General features: G+C 52.3%; 1 protein-coding gene across 1 annotated transcript in view; it reads right to left on the bottom strand.

Moving 5' to 3' along the window:
* Nucleotides 1–584: 584 nt before the first annotated feature.
* The window catches only part of LOC132385436 (zinc-binding protein A33-like), a 35,304-nt gene continuing 17,384 nt past the window's right edge, over nt 585–18,504 (bottom strand). The window contains exon 7 of the mRNA XM_059957507.1: nt 585–1,713. Coding sequence (XP_059813490.1) covers nt 1,064–1,713 — 650 coding nt within the window. The 3' untranslated portion in view covers nt 585–1,063. The remainder of the gene's footprint in view (nt 1,714–18,504) is intronic.

The following is an 18,504-nucleotide window of genomic DNA, read 5'->3' on the forward strand; positions in this document are numbered from 1 at the left end:
AATATTCCTCCACCGTTCCTGTCCCACACTCCATCCCTCCTCTCCTATATTCTTCCTCTGCCCCCCTCTGTTGTGCGTTACCCTTTAAGTACAGTGCAGGTGCTATGGGTTGGCTGATGTGCACGTGTAGTAAACAACAAAACCCAATGGACCAACCACCGGGCCCTCCTGCAGCAACGTTCCCTCTCCAGTACCTGCTCAACTCTCTCATCTGGTCAGCTGTTTGGAGGATTCAGGATGGGGGTGCAGAATGTGGGACATGGTCCCGGTGCTGTTTGAACACTTGGCTCTGCGTTGATCCAGAATGGCCCTGGGTCCGGACAGCACAAGGGTCAGTGGGAGCCCTGACAGGGCAGGATTTCCTCTGGAATTCGTCCCAGAATTAAAAGAGTGAAACCAGGGCTGAATGTCTCCTCACGGAGAGAGAGGTGGGGATTGGGGCAGGTGCAGTACAAGATTGAGGGTTAGCTGAATCTGTCACGTGTACAGCGCAATGCCCCGTTTGTATCAGCGACAAACACAGTCCGAGGGCATGCTGGGAGCAGCCACGTATTGCCACAACTAACTCTTATGTCTTTGGAATGTGCGAGAATCATAATCGGTTTTATTATCGCTGACGACTTGTGAAATTTGTTGTTTTGTGGCAGCAGGACAGTGCAATACATAAAAAATACTGGAAATTACAGTAAGAATTCTAGAAATAATAAATTAGTACTGAAGGAGAGCAAAACCAAGGAATTGTTCATGGTCCATTCCGAAATCTGACAGTGGAGGGGAAGAGCCGTTCTTGTAGTGTTGACTGTGGGTATTTAGGCTCCCGAGAAAAGGAGGATGGAGAGGCTCCTTCATGATGGACGCTGCATCCTTGATGATGTCCTTAATCGTGTCGAGGCTAGTGCCCTCGGTGCTTTACAACCTTCTGCAGCTTTTTCTGAATCTGTGTAGTGCCCCCCCCCTCCCAACCCCAAACCAGACATTGATGTAACCAGTCAGAATGCTCTCCACGGTAAATCTGTAGGAATTTGCTGGAGTTTTTAGTGATAGACCCAATCTCCTCAAACTTCTAACCAAGTATAGCCTCCAGTGTGTGTTCCTGCAGGGACCCAGCAGTCAAAGTATCAGAGTGCAGACTGCGGTGAATTAATGTCTCAGGCGCTTTATGATGAGAGGGCCTCTTCACCCAGCAGATTTTCATGGCTTCCAAGTTCTTTCCTCCGTCCCCTAGACAGGGGCAGAAATAGGGGTAGAGGGTGTCAGTGAAGGTGTCAGTGAAGGTGTGGAGGTGAATCATCCCATCCACGTCATAGAATGATAATTGCCCGCCTTCATAGTCCAGGTAGATGCCCACCGTGTGCGGGCTGCGGGTCAGACTGAGCAAAGTAGGAGGGTCCGTGAACACCGTGTACTCACTCTGCCGCCTCAGGCTTAATCTCCAGTGCCCATCGTCGGGATAGCGTCGGATCCTCCCCTTCCTCTGGCAGGATTTTTTGGCTACCCCGAGATCCCACTCTGTCTTCTGTCCCACCTGCACCTCCCAGTAGTGCTGCCCTGTAGAGAATCCCTCCATGGCCAAGACGCAGGCGCACCGATCGAATCTCTCTGCGGACTCTGGCACTGTCCGCCGCTGCTGCCCCATCCTCACGCTGTGCAGGTCCTCGGACAGGACGAGCCAGGGGTTAGCAGTATCGGGGTTTAGGGTCAGAGGCACCGGTACTGAGGGGGAAACACAACAAAAGCTTCAGAAAAGATTCAAGTTTGCTTAATGTTATTTCCAGTACACACGTATAAAGATCAAAGTAATTGTTACTCCAGATCTGATGCAGCACAGAAAAAGCAGAATAAGATAAAGAACACAAAAAAAAAGATTAAATATAAATACTTAAGATAGCATGCATACGTAGATTGATTGTATGTCCATAATGGGATGCAGGCACAGGATAGTCTGCACATAGGGTGACTGGCAGTTTTAAAATGATAAAGAGAAGATCGAAACATCCAGTGGAATGCATCATTTGTGTCAACAACCAACACAGCCCGAGGATGTCCTGGGGCTCCCTACTAGTGTCGCCATTCTTCTGGCACCAACATATCGTGCCACAGCTCACTAACATTCGTCTTTGGAATGTGGGAGGAAACCCGCGCGGCCATGGAGTGAAGGAGGAAACTCTGTGCAGCATGACTGTGGGCCTACCCAAATCTCAGCTGTTGCAACAGTCAGCTCGACACCACTTTCTCACCATTGTAGACACTGCAGCAAAGAAGCAGGCTGTTCAGCCCATCCAGTCTCTGCTGAACTGTATTGCTCAGTCCCATCGATCTGTGTGGATCACAGCCCACCATACTTTTTCCATCTATATACTTAGCCACATTCCTCTTAACTGTTGAAATCACAGCTGCATCTCCACGTTGACTGGCAGTACATTCTCACAGAGCCCAGAACAGTACAGCACAAGTACAGGCCCTTCAGCTAATTAAATATCTAACTAAACTAATCCCATCTGCTTTCACAGAGTTCTTCCCAACACATTTATGAGCCAATCTAAAACCTTTTAAATGCCTATTATATCTGCTTCTATTTCTCCCCCAACAGCACACTCCAGGCACCCACCAAGTTAGTAATGAAATGGCTCACTAAACTAATTTCTTCTACCTGCACAACATCCATTTCCTCACATTCGTGTGCCTAGCTAAACACCTCTGGTGCCTCTTGCACCACCCTAGGCACCCATCACTTTTTTTGATTTAAAAAATACTTGCCCCTCTCATCTTAAACCCCTGCCCTCTGAAATTGGTGATTTCGGTCCTGGGCAAAAGATGCTGTCTTGTCTAGTCTATCATAATGTTGTAAAGCTCTATCAGATATTCTCCGCTCAGCCTCTTCCACCCCATTTGTCCAACCTCTCGTTGGAGCATGTGCCCTCCAATTTAGGTGGCATCCTGGTAAATCTCTTCTGCACCCTCTCAACATCCTCTCTATAATGGGGTGACCGGAACTGTATGCAATACTCCAGAAACAGGGTAACCACAGTTTTATAAAGCTGCAAAGTAACTTCAATGCCAAACCTAATGAGGTTCTCCTTAACCACCCTCTCAAACTGTGTAGCTACTTGAGAAAGCTATGAACCTGGACCCCAAGATCCCTCTGCTCATCAACACTGTTAAGGATGTATGCTGTACCCCTTGTTACCAGTCTCCCTAAGACCTCAGCCTATGAAATCTATGATTGTTGAATGAATTGCTGTGGCTCAGAATTGGGGCATTCAGCCCAGAGTCTATATGCTAACTGCTGACATTCCCTGCTTCTTATTTATTAGACACACTGTGTGGAACAGGCCCTTCTAGCCCAACGAGCTGTCCACCTTGTTCACACAGACAGTTTGCAATGGAAACCCACCCTGTCACTGTGCCAGAGTGGAACTATAAACTCCAGAGGTCTCTGAGCTGTAATAACCCCACTTACCTGGCTCAGCTCAGGTGTAGCCCACTCTCCCATCAAATCCCTGTCCTGATCTGTCTGAGCTGGGACGGGAGAGGGTTCCAGGTTCTGTGCCCCCCTCCCCACTATTACCATCTACACGGAGTTATCCCACTCCCTTTGTATTGCTCCGTTCCAGATTTCCATAGGGAATCCTGTTCCATCCCGAATGAAACCACTATTAAATACACTTCCCGATTGCCAGACATTTAAATTTAAATTCCCATTCCCATTCCTGTTCTGGCATGTTGGCCCAAGGCTGTCATACTTGAACTACAAATTCTGAAAGGCCAAAATGAATCCACTCTCATGGTTGAGCAGCAACACCTTATATTCTGTCTGGCTGGTCTTCAACCTGATGGCATGAATATTGATTTCTCCTTCTTGTTAAAAATATCCTTCTCCGCTCTTCTATTCTCTATTTGTGCATTATCTCTTCTCACCTGCTATCACATTCCTTTCTCTTCAGCCCTTTACCTTTCCCATGCACCTGGCTTCGTCTATCACCTTCTAGCTATCCTCCTCCCCTACCCACATCTTTTTTTATTCTGGTGTCTTCCCCCTTCCTTTCTAGACCTGAAAAGAGGACTTGGCCCGGTTCGATGACTGTTCAATTCCATAGATGCTAACTGACCTGCTGAGTTCCTCCAGTGTGTTGTGTGGTTTGCTTAAAATTCACCCAGCTACCTGGTGACTTGAATCCTCAAGTTCAAGTTGAGGTTTACAATCATCTGACTGTACTTACATGCAACTGAATGAAACAAAGTTCCTACGGACCACGTGCATCCACAAAACACATATCACACAGGGCACATAAAACAAAATATTACAAGATATAATGTAGTGCATGTATTCCACAACACAAGTAAACAGCTTGCTGTCTTAGTGAGGAGGGCCCTGTGGTGGCAGGGTATTGATTCACAGGCAGAGAGCAGAAGCTGCTACCTCGTCTGGCAGTCCTAGTCCTGATACTCCTGATGGTAGTGGGGGAAGGAGATTGTGGAATGGACAGAGGGTAAAAGAGATTGTGGGATGGGTGGTGGGTCAGAGAGAGATTGTGGGATGAGTGGTGGGTTACAGAGAGATTGTGGGATGGGTGGTGGGTTACAGAGAGATTGAGGGATGGGTGGTGGGTCAGAGAGAGATTGTGGGATGGGTGGTGGGTTACAGAGAGATTGTGGGATGGGTGGTGGGTTACAGAGAGATTGAGGGATGGGTGGTGGGTCAGAGAGATTGTGGGATGGGTGGTGGGTCAGAGAGAGATTGTGGGATGGGTGATGGGTCAGAGAGATTGTGGGATGGGTGGTGGGTTACAGAGAGATTGTGGGGTGGGTGGTGGGTTACAGAGAGATTATGGGATGCGTGGTGGGTCAGAGAGATTGTGGGGTGGATGGTGGGTCAGAGAGAGAATGTGGGATGGGTGGTGGGTTACAGAGAGATTGTGGGGTGGGTGGTGGGTCAGAGAGATTGCGGGATGCGTGGTGGGTCAGAGAGATTGTGGGATGGGTGGTGGGTCAGAGAGAGATTGTGGGATGGGTGGTGGGTTACAGAGAGATTGTGGGGTGGGTGGTGGGTCAGAGAGATTGCGGGATGCGTGGTGGGTCAGAGAGATTGTGGGATGGGTGGTGGGTCAGAGAGATTGTGGGATGGGTGGTGGGTTACAGAGAGATTGTGGGGTGGGTGGTGGGTCAGAGAGATTGCGGGATGCGTGGTGGGTCAGAGAGATTGTGGGATGGGTGGTGGGTCAGAGAGAGATTGTGGGATGGGTGGTGGGTTACAGAGAAATTGTGGGATGGGTGGTGGGTTACAGAGAGATTGTGGGATGGGTGGTGGGTCAGAGAGATTGTGGGATGGGTGGTGGGTCAGAGAGATTGTGGGATGGGTGATGGGTCAGAGAGATTGTGGGATGGGTGATGGGTCAGAGAGATTGTGGGATGGGTGGTGGGTTACAGAGAGATTGTGGGATGGGTGGTGGGTCAGAGAGATTGTGGGATGGGTGATGGGTCAGAGAGATTGTGGGATGGGTGGTGGGTTACAGAGAGATTGTGGGATGGGTGGTGGGTCAGAGAGATTGTGGGATGGGTGGTGGGTCAGAGAGAGATTGTGGGATGGGTGATAGTTCACAGAGATTGTGGGATGGGTGGTGGGTTACAGAGAGATTGTGGGATGGGTGATGGGTCAGAGTGATTGTGGGATGCGTGGTGGGTCAGAGAGAGATTGTGGGATGGGTGGTGGGTCAGAGAGATTGTGGGATGGGTGGTGGGTCAGAGAGAGATTGTGGGGTGGATGGTGGGTCAGAGAGAGATTGTGGGATGGGTGATAGTTCAGAGAGATTGTGGGATGGGTGGTGGGTCAGAGAGATTGTGGGATGGGTGATGGGTCAGAGAGATTGTGAGATGGGTGGTGGGTTACAGAGAGATTGTGGGATGGGTGATAGTTCAGAGAGATTGTGGGATGGGTGGTGGGTCAGAGAGATTGTGGGATGGGTGATGGGTCAGAGAGATTGTGAGATGGGTGGTGGGTTACAGAGAGATTGTGGGATGGGTGATGGGTCAGAGAGATTGTGGGATGGGTGGTGGTTCAGAGAGAGATTGTGGGGTGGGTGGTGGGTCAGAGAGAGATTGTGGGGTGGATGGTGGGTCAGAGATTGTGGGATGGGTGGTGGGTCAGAGAGAGATTGTGGGATGGGTGGTGGGTTACAGAGAGATTGTGGGGTGGATGGTGGGTCAGAGAGAGAATGTGGGATGGGTGGTGGGTTACAGAGAGATTGTGGGGTGGGTGGTGGGTCAGAGAGATTGCGGGATGCGTGGTGGGTCAGAGAGATTGTGGGATGGGTGGTGGGTCAGAGAGAGATTGTGGGATGGGTGGTGGGTTACAGAGAGATTGTGGGGTGGGTGGTGGGTCAGAGAGATTGCGGGATGCGTGGTGGGTCAGAGAGATTGTGGGATGGGTGGTGGGTCAGAGAGATTGTGGGATGGGTGGTGGGTTACAGAGAGATTGTGGGGTGGGTGGTGGGTCAGAGAGATTGCGGGATGCGTGGTGGGTCAGAGAGATTGTGGGATGGGTGGTGGGTCAGAGAGAGATTGTGGGATGGGTGGTGGGTTACAGAGAAATTGTGGGATGGGTGGTGGGTTACAGAGAGATTGTGGGATGGGTGGTGGGTCAGAGAGATTGTGGGATGGGTGGTGGGTCAGAGAGATTGTGGGATGGGTGATGGGTCAGAGAGATTGTGGGATGGGTGATGGGTCAGAGAGATTGTGGGATGGGTGGTGGGTTACAGAGAGATTGTGGGATGGGTGGTGGGTCAGAGAGATTGTGGGATGGGTGATGGGTCAGAGAGATTGTGGGATGGGTGGTGGGTTACAGAGAGATTGTGGGATGGGTGGTGGGTCAGAGAGATTGTGGGATGGGTGGTGGGTCAGAGAGAGATTGTGGGATGGGTGATAGTTCACAGAGATTGTGGGATGGGTGGTGGGTTACAGAGAGATTGTGGGATGGGTGATGGGTCAGAGTGATTGTGGGATGCGTGGTGGGTCAGAGAGAGATTGTGGGATGGGTGGTGGGTCAGAGAGATTGTGGGATGGGTGGTGGGTCAGAGAGAGATTGTGGGGTGGATGGTGGGTCAGAGAGAGATTGTGGGATGGGTGATAGTTCAGAGAGATTGTGGGATGGGTGGTGGGTCAGAGAGATTGTGGGATGGGTGATGGGTCAGAGAGATTGTGAGATGGGTGGTGGGTTACAGAGAGATTGTGGGATGGGTGATAGTTCAGAGAGATTGTGGGATGGGTGGTGGGTCAGAGAGATTGTGGGATGGGTGATGGGTCAGAGAGATTGTGAGATGGGTGGTGGGTTACAGAGAGATTGTGGGATGGGTGATGGGTCAGAGAGATTGTGGGACGGGTGGTGGTTCAGAGAGAGATTGTGGGGTGGGTGGTGGGTCAGAGAGAGATTGTGGGGTGGATGGTGGGTCAGAGATTGTGGGATGGGTGGTGGGTCAGAGAGAGATTGTGGGATGGGTGGTGGGTTACAGAGAGATTGTGGGGTGGATGGTGGGTCAGAGAGATTGTGGGATGGGTGGTGGGTCAGAGAGATTGTGGGATGCGTGGTGGGTCAGAGAGATTGTGGGATGGGTGGTGGGTCAGAGAGAGATTGTGGGATCGGTGGTGGGTTACAGAGAGATTGTGGGATGGGTGGTGGGTCAGAGAGATTGTGGGATGGGTGGTGGGTCAGAGAGAGATTGTGGGATGGGTGATGGGTCAGAGAGATTGTGGGATGGGTGGTGGGTTACAGAGAGATTGTGGGATGGGTGGTGGGTTACAGAGAGATTGTGGGATGGGTGGTGGGTCAGAGAGATTGTGGGATGGGTGGTGGGTCAGAGAGATTGTGGGATGGGTGGTGGGTCAGAGAGATTGTGGGATGGGTGATGGGTCAGAGAGATTGTGAGATGGGTGGTGGGTTACAGAGAGATTGTGGGATGGGTGATAGTTCAGAGAGATTGTGGGATGGGTGGTGGGTCAGAGAGATTGTGGGATGGGTGATGGGTCAGAGAGATTGTGAGATGGGTGGTGGGTTACAGAGAGATTGTGGGATGGGTGATGGGTCAGAGAGATTGTGGGATGGGTGGTGGTTCAGAGAGAGATTGTGGGGTGGGTGGTGGGTCAGAGAGAGATTGTGGGGTGGATGGTGGGTCAGAGATTGTGGGATGGGTGGTGGGTCAGAGAGAGATTGTGGGATGGGTGGTGGGTTACAGAGAGATTGTGGGGTGGATGGTGGGTCAGAGAGAGAATGTGGGATGGGTGGTGGGTTACAGAGAGATTGTGGGGTGGGTGGTGGGTCAGAGAGATTGCGGGATGCGTGGTGGGTCAGAGAGATTGTGGGATGGGTGGTGGGTCAGAGAGAGATTGTGGGATGGGTGGTAGGTTACAGAGAGATTGTGGGGTGGGTGGTGGGTCAGAGAGATTGCGGGATGCGTGGTGGGTCAGAGAGATTGTGGGATGGGTGGTGGGTCAGAGAGATTGTGGGATGGGTGGTGGGTTACAGAGAGATTGTGGGGTGGGTGGTGGGTCAGAGAGATTGCGGGATGCGTGGTGGGTCAGAGAGATTGTGGGATGGGTGGTGGGTCAGAGAGAGATTGTGGGATGGGTGGTGGGTTACAGAGAAATTGTGGGATGGGTGGTGGGTTACAGAGAGATTGTGGGATGGGTGGTGGGTCAGAGAGATTGTGGGATGGGTGGTGGGTCAGAGAGATTGTGGGATGGGTGATGGGTCAGAGAGATTGTGGGATGGGTGATGGGTCAGAGAGATTGTGGGATGGGTGGTGGGTTACAGTGAGATTGTGGGATGGGTGGTGGGTCAGAGAGATTGTGGGATGGGTGATGGGTCAGAGAGATTGTGGGATGGGTGGTGGGTTACAGAGAGATTGTGGGATGGGTGGTGGGTCAGAGAGATTGTGGGATGGGTGGTGGGTCAGAGAGAGATTGTGGGATGGGTGATAGTTCACAGAGATTGTGGGATGGGTGGTGGGTTACAGAGAGATTGTGGGATGGGTGATGGGTCAGAGTGATTGTGGGATGCGTGGTGGGTCAGAGAGAGATTGTGGGATGGGTGGTGGGTCAGAGAGATTGTGGGATGGGTGGTGGGTCAGAGAGAGATTGTGGGGTGGATGGTGGGTCAGAGAGAGATTGTGGGATGGGTGATAGTTCAGAGAGATTGTGGGATGGGTGGTGGGTCAGAGAGATTGTGGGATGGGTGATGGGTCAGAGAGATTGTGAGATGGGTGGTGGGTTACAGAGAGATTGTGGGATGGGTGATAGTTCAGAGAGATTGTGGGATGGGTGGTGGGTCAGAGAGATTGTGGGATGGGTGATGGGTCAGAGAGATTGTGAGATGGGTGGTGGGTTACAGAGAGATTGTGGGATGGGTGATGGGTCAGAGAGATTGTGGGACGGGTGGTGGTTCAGAGAGAGATTGTGGGGTGGGTGGTGGGTCAGAGAGAGATTGTGGGGTGGATGGTGGGTCAGAGATTGTGGGATGGGTGGTGGGTCAGAGAGAGATTGTGGGATGGGTGGTGGGTTACAGAGAGATTGTGGGGTGGATGGTGGGTCAGAGAGATTGTGGGATGGGTGGTGGGTCAGAGAGATTGTGGGATGCGTGGTGGGTCAGAGAGATTGTGGGATGGGTGGTGGGTCAGAGAGAGATTGTGGGATCGGTGGTGGGTTACAGAGAGATTGTGGGATGGGTGGTGGGTCAGAGAGATTGTGGGATGGGTGGTGGGTCAGAGAGAGATTGTGGGATGGGTGATGGGTCAGAGAGATTGTGGGATGGGTGGTGGGTTACAGAGAGATTGTGGGATGGGTGGTGGGTTACAGAGAGATTGTGGGATGGGTGGTGGGTCAGAGAGATTGTGGGATGGGTGGTGGGTCAGAGAGATTGTGGGATGGGTGATGGGTCAGAGAGATTGTGGGATGGGTGATGGGTCAGAGAGATTGTGGGATGGGTGGTGGGTTACAGAGAGATTGTGGGATGGGTGGTGGGTCAGAGAGTTTGTGGGATGGGTGGTGGGTCAGAGAGAGATTGTGGGATGGGTGATAGTTCAGAGAGATTGTGGGATGGGTGGTGGGTTACAGAGAGATTGTGGGATGGGTGATGGGTCAGAGTGATTGTGGGATGGGTGGTGGGTCAGAGAGAGATTGTGGGATGGGTGGTGGGTCAGAGAGATTGTGGGATGGGTGGTGGGTCAGAGAGATTGTGGGGTGGATGGTGGGTCAGAGAGAGATTGTGGGATGGGTGATAGTTCAGAGAGATTGTGGGATGGGTGGTGGGTTACAGAGAGATTGTGGGATAGGTGATGGGTCAGAGTGATTGTGGGATGGGTGGTGGGTCAGAGAGAGATTGTGGGATGGGTGGTGGGTCAGAGAGATTGTGGGATGGGTGGTGGGTCAGAGAGATTGTGGGATGCGTGGTGGGTCAGAGAGATTGTGGGATGGGTGGTGGGTCAGAGAGAGATTGTGGGATGGGTGGTGGGTTACAGAGAGATTGTGGGATGGGTGGTGGGTCAGAGAGATTGTGGGATGGGTGGTGGGTCAGAGAGAGATTGTGGGATGGGTGATGGGTCAGAGAGATTGTGGGATGGGTGGTGGGTTACAGAGAGATTGTGGGATGGGTGGTGGGTTACAGAGAGATTGTGGGATGGGTGGTGGGTCAGAGAGATTGTGGGATGGGTGATGGGTCAGAGAGATTGTGGGATGGGTGGTGGGTTACAGAGAGATTGTGGGATGGGTGGTGGGTCAGAGAGAGATTGTGGGATGGGTGATAGTTCAGAGAGATTGTGGGATGGGTGGTGGGTTACAGAGAGATTGTGGGATGGGTGATGGGTCAGAGTGATTGTGGGATGGGTGGTGGGTCAGAGAGAGATTGTGGGATGGGTGGTGGGTCAGAGAGATTGTGGGATGGGTGGTGGGTCAGAGAGAGATTGTGGGGTGGATGGTGGGTCAGAGAGAGATTGTGGGATGGGTGATAGTTCAGAGAGATTGTGGGATGGGTGGTGGGTTACAGAGAGATTGTGGGATAGGTGATGGGTCAGAGTGATTGTGGGATGGGTGGTGGGTCAGAGAGAGATTGTGGGATGGGTGGTGGGTTACAGAGAGATTGTGGGATGCTTGGTGGGTCAGAGAGATTGTGGGGTGGATGGTGGGTCAGAGAGAGATTGTGGGATGGGTGGTGGGTTACAGAGAGATTGTGGGGTGGGTGGTGGGTCAGAGAGATTGTGGGATGGGTGGTGGGTCAGAGAGATTCTGGGATGGGTGGTGGGTCAGAGGGAGATTGTGGGATGGGTGATAGTTCAGAGAGATTGTGGGATGGGTGGTGGGTCAGAGAGATTGTGGGATGGGTGATGGGTCAGAGAGATTGTGGGATGGGTGGTGGGTTACAGAGAGATTGTGGGATGGGTGATGGGTCAGAGAGATTGTGGGATGGGTGGTGGTACAGAGAGAGATTGTGGGGTGGGTGGTGGGTCAGAGAGAGATTGTGGGATGGGTTATGGGTCAGAGATTGTGGGATGGGTGGTGGGTTACAGAGAGATTGTGGGATGGGTGGTGGGTTACAGAGAGATTGTGGGATGGGTGGTGGGTCAGAGAGATTGTGGGATGGGTGGTGGTTCAGAGAGATTGTGGGATGGGTGATGGGTCAGAGAGATTGTGGGATGGGTGATGGGTCAGAGAGATTGTGGGATGGGTGGTGGGTTACAGAGAGATTGTGGGATGGGTGGTGGGTCAGTGAGATTGTGGGATGGGTGGTGGGTCAGAGAGAGATTGTGGGATGGGTGGTGGGTCAGAGAGAGATTGTGGGGTGGATGGTGGGTCAGAGAGAGATTGTGGGATGGGTGATAGTTCAGAGAGATTGTGGGATGGGTGGTGGGTTACAGAGAGATTGTGGGATGGGTGATGGGTCAGAGAGATTGTGGGATGGGAGGTGGGTCAGAGAGAGATTGTGGGATGGGTGGTGGGTTACAGAGAGATTGTGGGAAGGGTGGTGGGTCAGAGAGATTGTGGGATGGGTGATGGGTCAGAGTGATTGTGGGAAGGGTGGTGGGTCAGAGAGATTGTGGGATGGGTGATGGGTCAGAGAGATTGTGGGATGGGTGGTGGGTTACAGAGAGATTGTGGGATGGGTGATGGGTCAGAGAGATTGTGGGATGGGTGGTTGTTCAGAGAGAGATTGTGGGGTGGGTGGTGGGTCAGAGAGAGATTGTGGGGTGGATGGTGGGTCAGAGATTGTGGGATGGGTGGTGGGTCAGAGAGAGATTGTGGGATGCGTGGTGGGTCAGAGAGATTGTGGGATGGGTGGTGGGTTACAGAGAGATTGTGGGATGGGTGGTGGGTCAGAGAGAGATTGTGGGATGGGTGGTGGGTTACAGAGAGATTGTGGGGTGGATAGTGGGTCAGAGAGATTGTGGGATGGGTGGTGGGTCAGAGAGATTGTGGGATGGGAGGTGGGTCAGAGGTTGTGGGATGGGTGGTGGGTTACAGAGAGATTGTGGGGTGGATGGTGGGTCAGAGAGATTGTGGGATGGGTGGTGGGTCAGAGAGAGATTGTGGGATGCGTGGTGGGTCAGAGAGATTGTGGGATGGTGGTGGGTTACAGAGAGATTGTGGGATGGGTGGTGGGTCACAGAGATTGTGGGATGGGTGGTAGGTTACAGAGAGATTGTGGGATGGGTGGTGGGTCAGAGAGATTGTGGGATGGGTGGTGGGTCAGAGAGATTGTGGGATGGGTGGTGAGTCAGAGTGAGATTGTGGGATGGGTGGTGGGTCAGAGAGAGATTGCGGGATGGGTGGTGGGTTACAGAGAGATTGTGGGGTGGATGGTGGGTTACAGAGAGATTGTGGGATGGGTGGTGGGTTACAGAGAGATTGTGGGATGGGTGGTGGGTCAGAGAGATTGTGGGATGGGTGGTGAGTCAGAGAGATTGTGGGATGGGTGGTGGGTCAGAGAGATTGTGGGATGGGTGGTGGGTCAGAGAGATTGTGGGATGGGTGGTGGGTTACAGAGAGATTGTGGGATGGGTGGTGGGTCAGAGAGATTGTGGGATGGGTGGTGGGTCAGAGAGATTGTGGGATGGGTGGTGGGTCAGAGAGATTGTGGGATGGGTGGTGGGTCAGAGAGATTGTGGGATGGGTGGTGGGTCAGAGAGATTGTGGGATGGGTGGTGGGGATCCTCAATAGTGCTTCGGGCCCTTCATCTGCAACGCTGCTACTAAATGTCACAGATAGTGGGGGAGGAGACCCTGGTGATTCTCTTGGCATCATAGGTAGATAGTTAATTTATTGATCCCAAAGGTGGTTACAGTGTCACAGTAGCATTACAAGTTCACAGATATGTAAATATTAGAGAAGTAAGGAAGAATAAAAATAATTTACCACAAACAGTGTAACAGGAGGGTGGTTATCACTTCCCTAGCTATAGGTTGACCCTTATAGAGCCCAATGGCCAAGGGTAAGAATGACCTGGTTTCGTACTCTTTGGAGCAGTGCATTTGTGTTAGTCGATTACTAAAAGTGCTCCTCTGTTCAGCCGAGGTGGCATGCAGAGAGAAACATTATCCAGATTTGCCAGGATTTTCTACCACAGCCTCTGGTGTGTCCAGTTTGACTCCTAAAACAGAGGCAGCCTTTCTAATCAGTTTATTCAGCCTGTTGGCATCACCTGTGTTAATGCCGTTGCCCCAGCGCATCACCGCATAGAAGATTGTACTGGTGACAACAGACTGGTAGAACATGCATACTCTCAGGAAGGTGAGGTGACTCTGGCCTTTCCTGTACACTGCCTCTGTGGTGGTACTCCACTCAGGCCTGCCATTGAGGTACTTGTTAGTCCTCACCATCAGTGTTAACAGGGCTTAGTCCTCCTAAGGTCTATCACCATCTCTTTTGTCTAACTGATGTTGAGCTGAAGATGTTAAAGCTTGCACCATCTGACAAAGTCCTCCAGCAGGGCCTGTATTCATCCTCCTGTCCTATTGCTGTCTCATCATGACCTCAGCATGTTTCTCCTGTGACCGGGTGGGTTTCTTCTGGGTGCTCTGGTCCCACCCACACCCTTAAAAACAGGAGCAAGAGCAGCCAATCCACTCATCAAGCCTACCTTACCGGTCTGAACCATATCAGTCACAGCTCCTTTGCTAGGTCAATTTGAAGGGCAGGATTCAATTTGAAGGGTAATGGCAGGATTCTTGGCCATGTGGAGGAACAGAGGGATTTTCTGGACAACGTCAATATATCCCTCAAAGTTGCTGCACAAAACCCTGGTTGGGCCACACTTGGAACATTGTGCTCTGTTCGGGTCATCTCATTATTGGAAGGATGTGGAAGCTTTAGAGAGGGTGCAGAGGAGATTTACCAGGTTACTGGCTGGATTAGAGAGGGTGCAGAGGAGATTCACCAGGATGCTGCCTGGATTAGAGAGGGTGCAGAGGAGATTCACCAGGATGCTGCCTGGATTAGAGAGGGTGCAGAGGAGATTCACCAGGTTACTGGCTGGATTAGAGAGGGAGCAGAGGAGATTCACCAGGATGCTGCCTGGATTAGAGAGGGTGCAGAGGAGATTTACCAGGATGCTGCCTGGATTAGAGAGGGTGCAGAGGAGATTTACCAGGATGCTGCCTGGATTAGAGAGGGTGCAGAGGAGATTCACCAGGATGCTGTCTGGATTAGAGAGGGTGCAGAGGAGATTCACCAGGTTACTGGCTGGATTAGACAGGGTGCAGAGGAGATTCACCAGGATGCTGCCTGGATTAGAGAGGGTGCAGAGGAGATTTACCAGGTTACTGGCTGGATTAGACAGGGTGCAGAGGAGATTCACCAGGATGCTGCCTGGATTAGAGAGGGTGCAGAGGAGATTTACCAGGTTACTGGCTGGATTAGACAGGGTGCAGAGGAGATTCACCAGGATGCTGCCTGGATTAGAGAGGGTGCAGAGGAGATTCACCAGGTTACTGGCTGGATTAGACAGGGTGCAGAGGAGATTCACCAGGATGCTGCCTGGATTAAAGAGGGTGCAGAGGAGATTAACCAGGATGCTGCCTGGATTAGAGAGGGTGCAGAGGAGATTCACCAGGATGCTGCCTGGATTAGAGAGGGTGCAGAGGAGATTTACCGGGATGCTGTCTGGATTAGAGAGGGTGCAGAGGAGATTTACCAGGTTACTGGCTGGATTAGAGAGGGTGCAGAGGAGATTCACCAGGATGCTGCCTGGATTAGAGAGGGTGCAGAGGAGATTCACCAGGATGCTGCCTGGATTAAAGAGGGTGCAGAGGAGATTCACCAGGATGCTGCCTGGATTAGAGAGGGTGCAGAGGAGATTCACCAGGATGCTGCCTGGATTAGAGAGGGTGCAGAGGAGATTCACCAGGATGCTGCCTGGATTAGAGAGGGTGCAGAGGAGATTCACCAGGACGCTGCCTGGATTAGAGAGGGTGCAGAGGAGATTCACCAGGATGCTGCCTGGATTAGAGAGGGTGCAGAGGAGATTCACCAGGTTACTGGCTGGATTAGGGAGGGTGCAGAGGAGATTCACCAGGATGCTGCCTGGATTAGAGAGGGTGCAGAGGAGATTCACCAGGATGCTGCCTGGATTAGAGAGGGTGCAGAGGAGATTTACCAGGATGCTGCCTGGATTAGAGAGAGTGCAGAGGAGATTCACCAGGATGCTGCCTGGATTAGAGAGGGTGCAGAGGAGATTTACCAGGATGCTGCCTGGATTAGAGAGGGTGCAGAGGAGATTCACCAGGATGCTGTCTGGATTAGAGAGGGTGCAGAGGAGATTCACCAGGTTACTGGCTGGATTAGACAGGGTGCAGAGGAGATTCACCAGGATGCTGCCTGGATTAGAGAGGGTGCAGAGGAGATTCACCAGGTTACTGGCTGGATTAGACAGGGTGCAGAGGAGATTCACCAGGATGCTGCCTGGATTAGAGAGGGTGCAGAGGAGATTCACCAGGTTACTGGCTGGATTAGACAGGGTGCAGAGGAGATTCACCAGGATGCTGCCTGGATTAGAGAGGGTGCAGAGGAGATTTACCAGGATGCTGCCTGGATTAGACAGGGTGCAGAGGAGATTCACCAGGATGCTGTCTGGATTAGAGAGGGTGCAGAGGAGATTCACCAGGTTACTGGCTGGATTAGACAGGGTGCAGAGGAGATTCACCAGGATGCTGCCTGGATTAGAGAGGGTGCAGAGGAGATTTACCGGGATGCTGTCTGGATTAGAGAGGGTGCAGAGGAGATTCACCAGGATGCTGCCTGTATTAGAGAGGGTGCAGAGGAGATTTACCAGGTTACTGGCTGGATTAGACAGGGTGCAGAGGAGATTCACCAGGATGCTGCCTGGATTAGAGAGGGTGCAGAGGAGATTCACCAGGATGCTGCCTGGATTAGAGAGGGTGCAGAGGAGATTCACCAGGATGCTGCCTGGATTAGAGAGGGTGCAGAGGAGATTCACCAGGATGCTGCCTGGATTAGAGAGGGTGCAGAGGAGATTTACCAGGTTACTGGCTGGATTAGAGAGGGTGCAGAGGAGATTCACCAGGTTACTGGCTGGATTAGAGAGGGTGCAGAGGAGATTCACCAGGTTACTGGCTGGATTAGAGAGGGTGCAGAGGAGATTCACCAGGATGCTGCCTGGATTAGAGAGGGTGCAGAGGAGATTCACCAGGATGCTGTCTGGATTAGAGAGGGTGCAGAGGAGATTCACCAGGTTACTGGCTGGATTAGACAGGGTGCAGAGGAGATTCACCAGGATGCTGCCTGGATTAGAGAGGGTGCAGAGGAGATTTACCAGGTTACTGGCTGGATTAGACAGGGTGCAGAGGAGATTCACCAGGATGCTGCCTGGATTAAAGAGGGTGCAGAGGAGATTTACCAGGTTACTGGCTGGATTAGACAGGGTGCAGAGGAGATTCACCAGGATGCTGCCTGGATTAAAGAGGGTGCAGAGGAGATTAACCAGGATGCTGCCTGGATTAGAGAGGGTGCAGAGGAGATTCACCAGGATGCTGCCTGGATTAGAGAGGGTGCAGAGGAGATTTACCGGGATGCTGTCTGGATTAGAGAGGGTGCAGAGGAGATTTACCAGGTTACTGGCTGGATTAGAGAGGGTGCAGAGGAGATTCACCAGGATGCTGCCTGGATTAGAGAGGGTGCAGAGGAGATTCACCAGGATGCTGCCTGGATTAAAGAGGGTGCAGAGGAGATTCACCAGGATGCTGCCTGGATTAGAGAGGGTGCAGAGGAGATTCACCAGGACGCTGCCTGGATTAGAGAGGGTGCAGAGGAGATTTACCAGGATGCTGCCTGGATTAGAGAGAGTGCAGAGGAGATTCACCAGGATGCTGCCTGGATTAGAGAGGGTGCAGAGGAGATTTACCAGGATGCTGCCTGGATTAGAGAGGGTGCAGAGGAGATTCACCAGGATGCTGTCTGGATTAGAGAGGGTGCAGAGGAGATTCACCAGGTTACTGGCTGGATTAGACAGGGTGCAGAGGAGATTCACCAGGATGCTGCCTGGATTAGAGAGGGTGCAGAGGAGATTCACCAGGTTACTGGCTGGATTAGACAGGGTGCAGAGGAGATTCACCAGGATGCTGCCTGGATTAGAGAGGGTGCAGAGGAGATTCACCAGGTTACTGGCTGGATTAGACAGGGTGCAGAGGAGATTCACCAGGATGCTGCCTGGATTAGAGAGGGTGCAGAGGAGATTTACCAGGTTACTGGCTGGATTAGACAGGGTGCAGAGGAGATTCACCAGGATGCTGCCTGGATTAGAGAGGGTGCAGAGGAGATTCACCAGGATGCTGCCTGGATTAGAGAGGGTGCAGAGGAGATTCACCAGGATGCTGCCTGGATTAGAGAGGGTGCAGAGGAGATTCACCAGGATGCTGCCTGGATTAGAGGGGGTGCAGAGGAGATTCACCAGGACGCTGCCTGGATTAGAGAGGGTGCAGAGGAGATTCACCAGGATGCTGCCTGGATTAGAGAGGGTGCAGAGGAGATTCACCAGGTTACTGGCTGGATTAGAGAGGGTGCAGAGGAGATTCACCAGGATGCTGCCTGGATTAGAGAGGGTGCAGAGGAGATTCACCAGGATGCTGCCTGGATTAGAGAGGGTGCAGAGGAGATTTACCGGGATGCTGTCTGGATTAGAGAGGGTGCAGAGGAGATTTACCAGGTTACTGGCTGGATTAGAGAGGGTGCAGAGGAGATTCACCAGGATGCTGCCTGGATTAGAGAGGGTGCAGAGGAGATTCACCAGGATGCTGCCTGGATTAAAGAGGGTGCAGAGGAGATTCACCAGGATGCTGCCTGGATTAGAGAGGGTGCAGAGGAGATTCACCAGGATGCTGCCTGGATTAGAGAGGGTGCAGAGGAGATTCACCAGGATGCTGCCTGGATTAGAGAGGGTGCAGAGGAGATTCACCAGGTTACTGGCTGGATTAGGGAGGGTGCAGAGGAGATTCACCAGGATGCTGCCTGGA

Source organism: Hypanus sabinus (assembly GCF_030144855.1).
Source record: "Hypanus sabinus isolate sHypSab1 chromosome 5 unlocalized genomic scaffold, sHypSab1.hap1 SUPER_5_unloc_1, whole genome shotgun sequence".
NCBI lineage: Eukaryota > Metazoa > Chordata > Chondrichthyes > Myliobatiformes > Dasyatidae > Hypanus > Hypanus sabinus.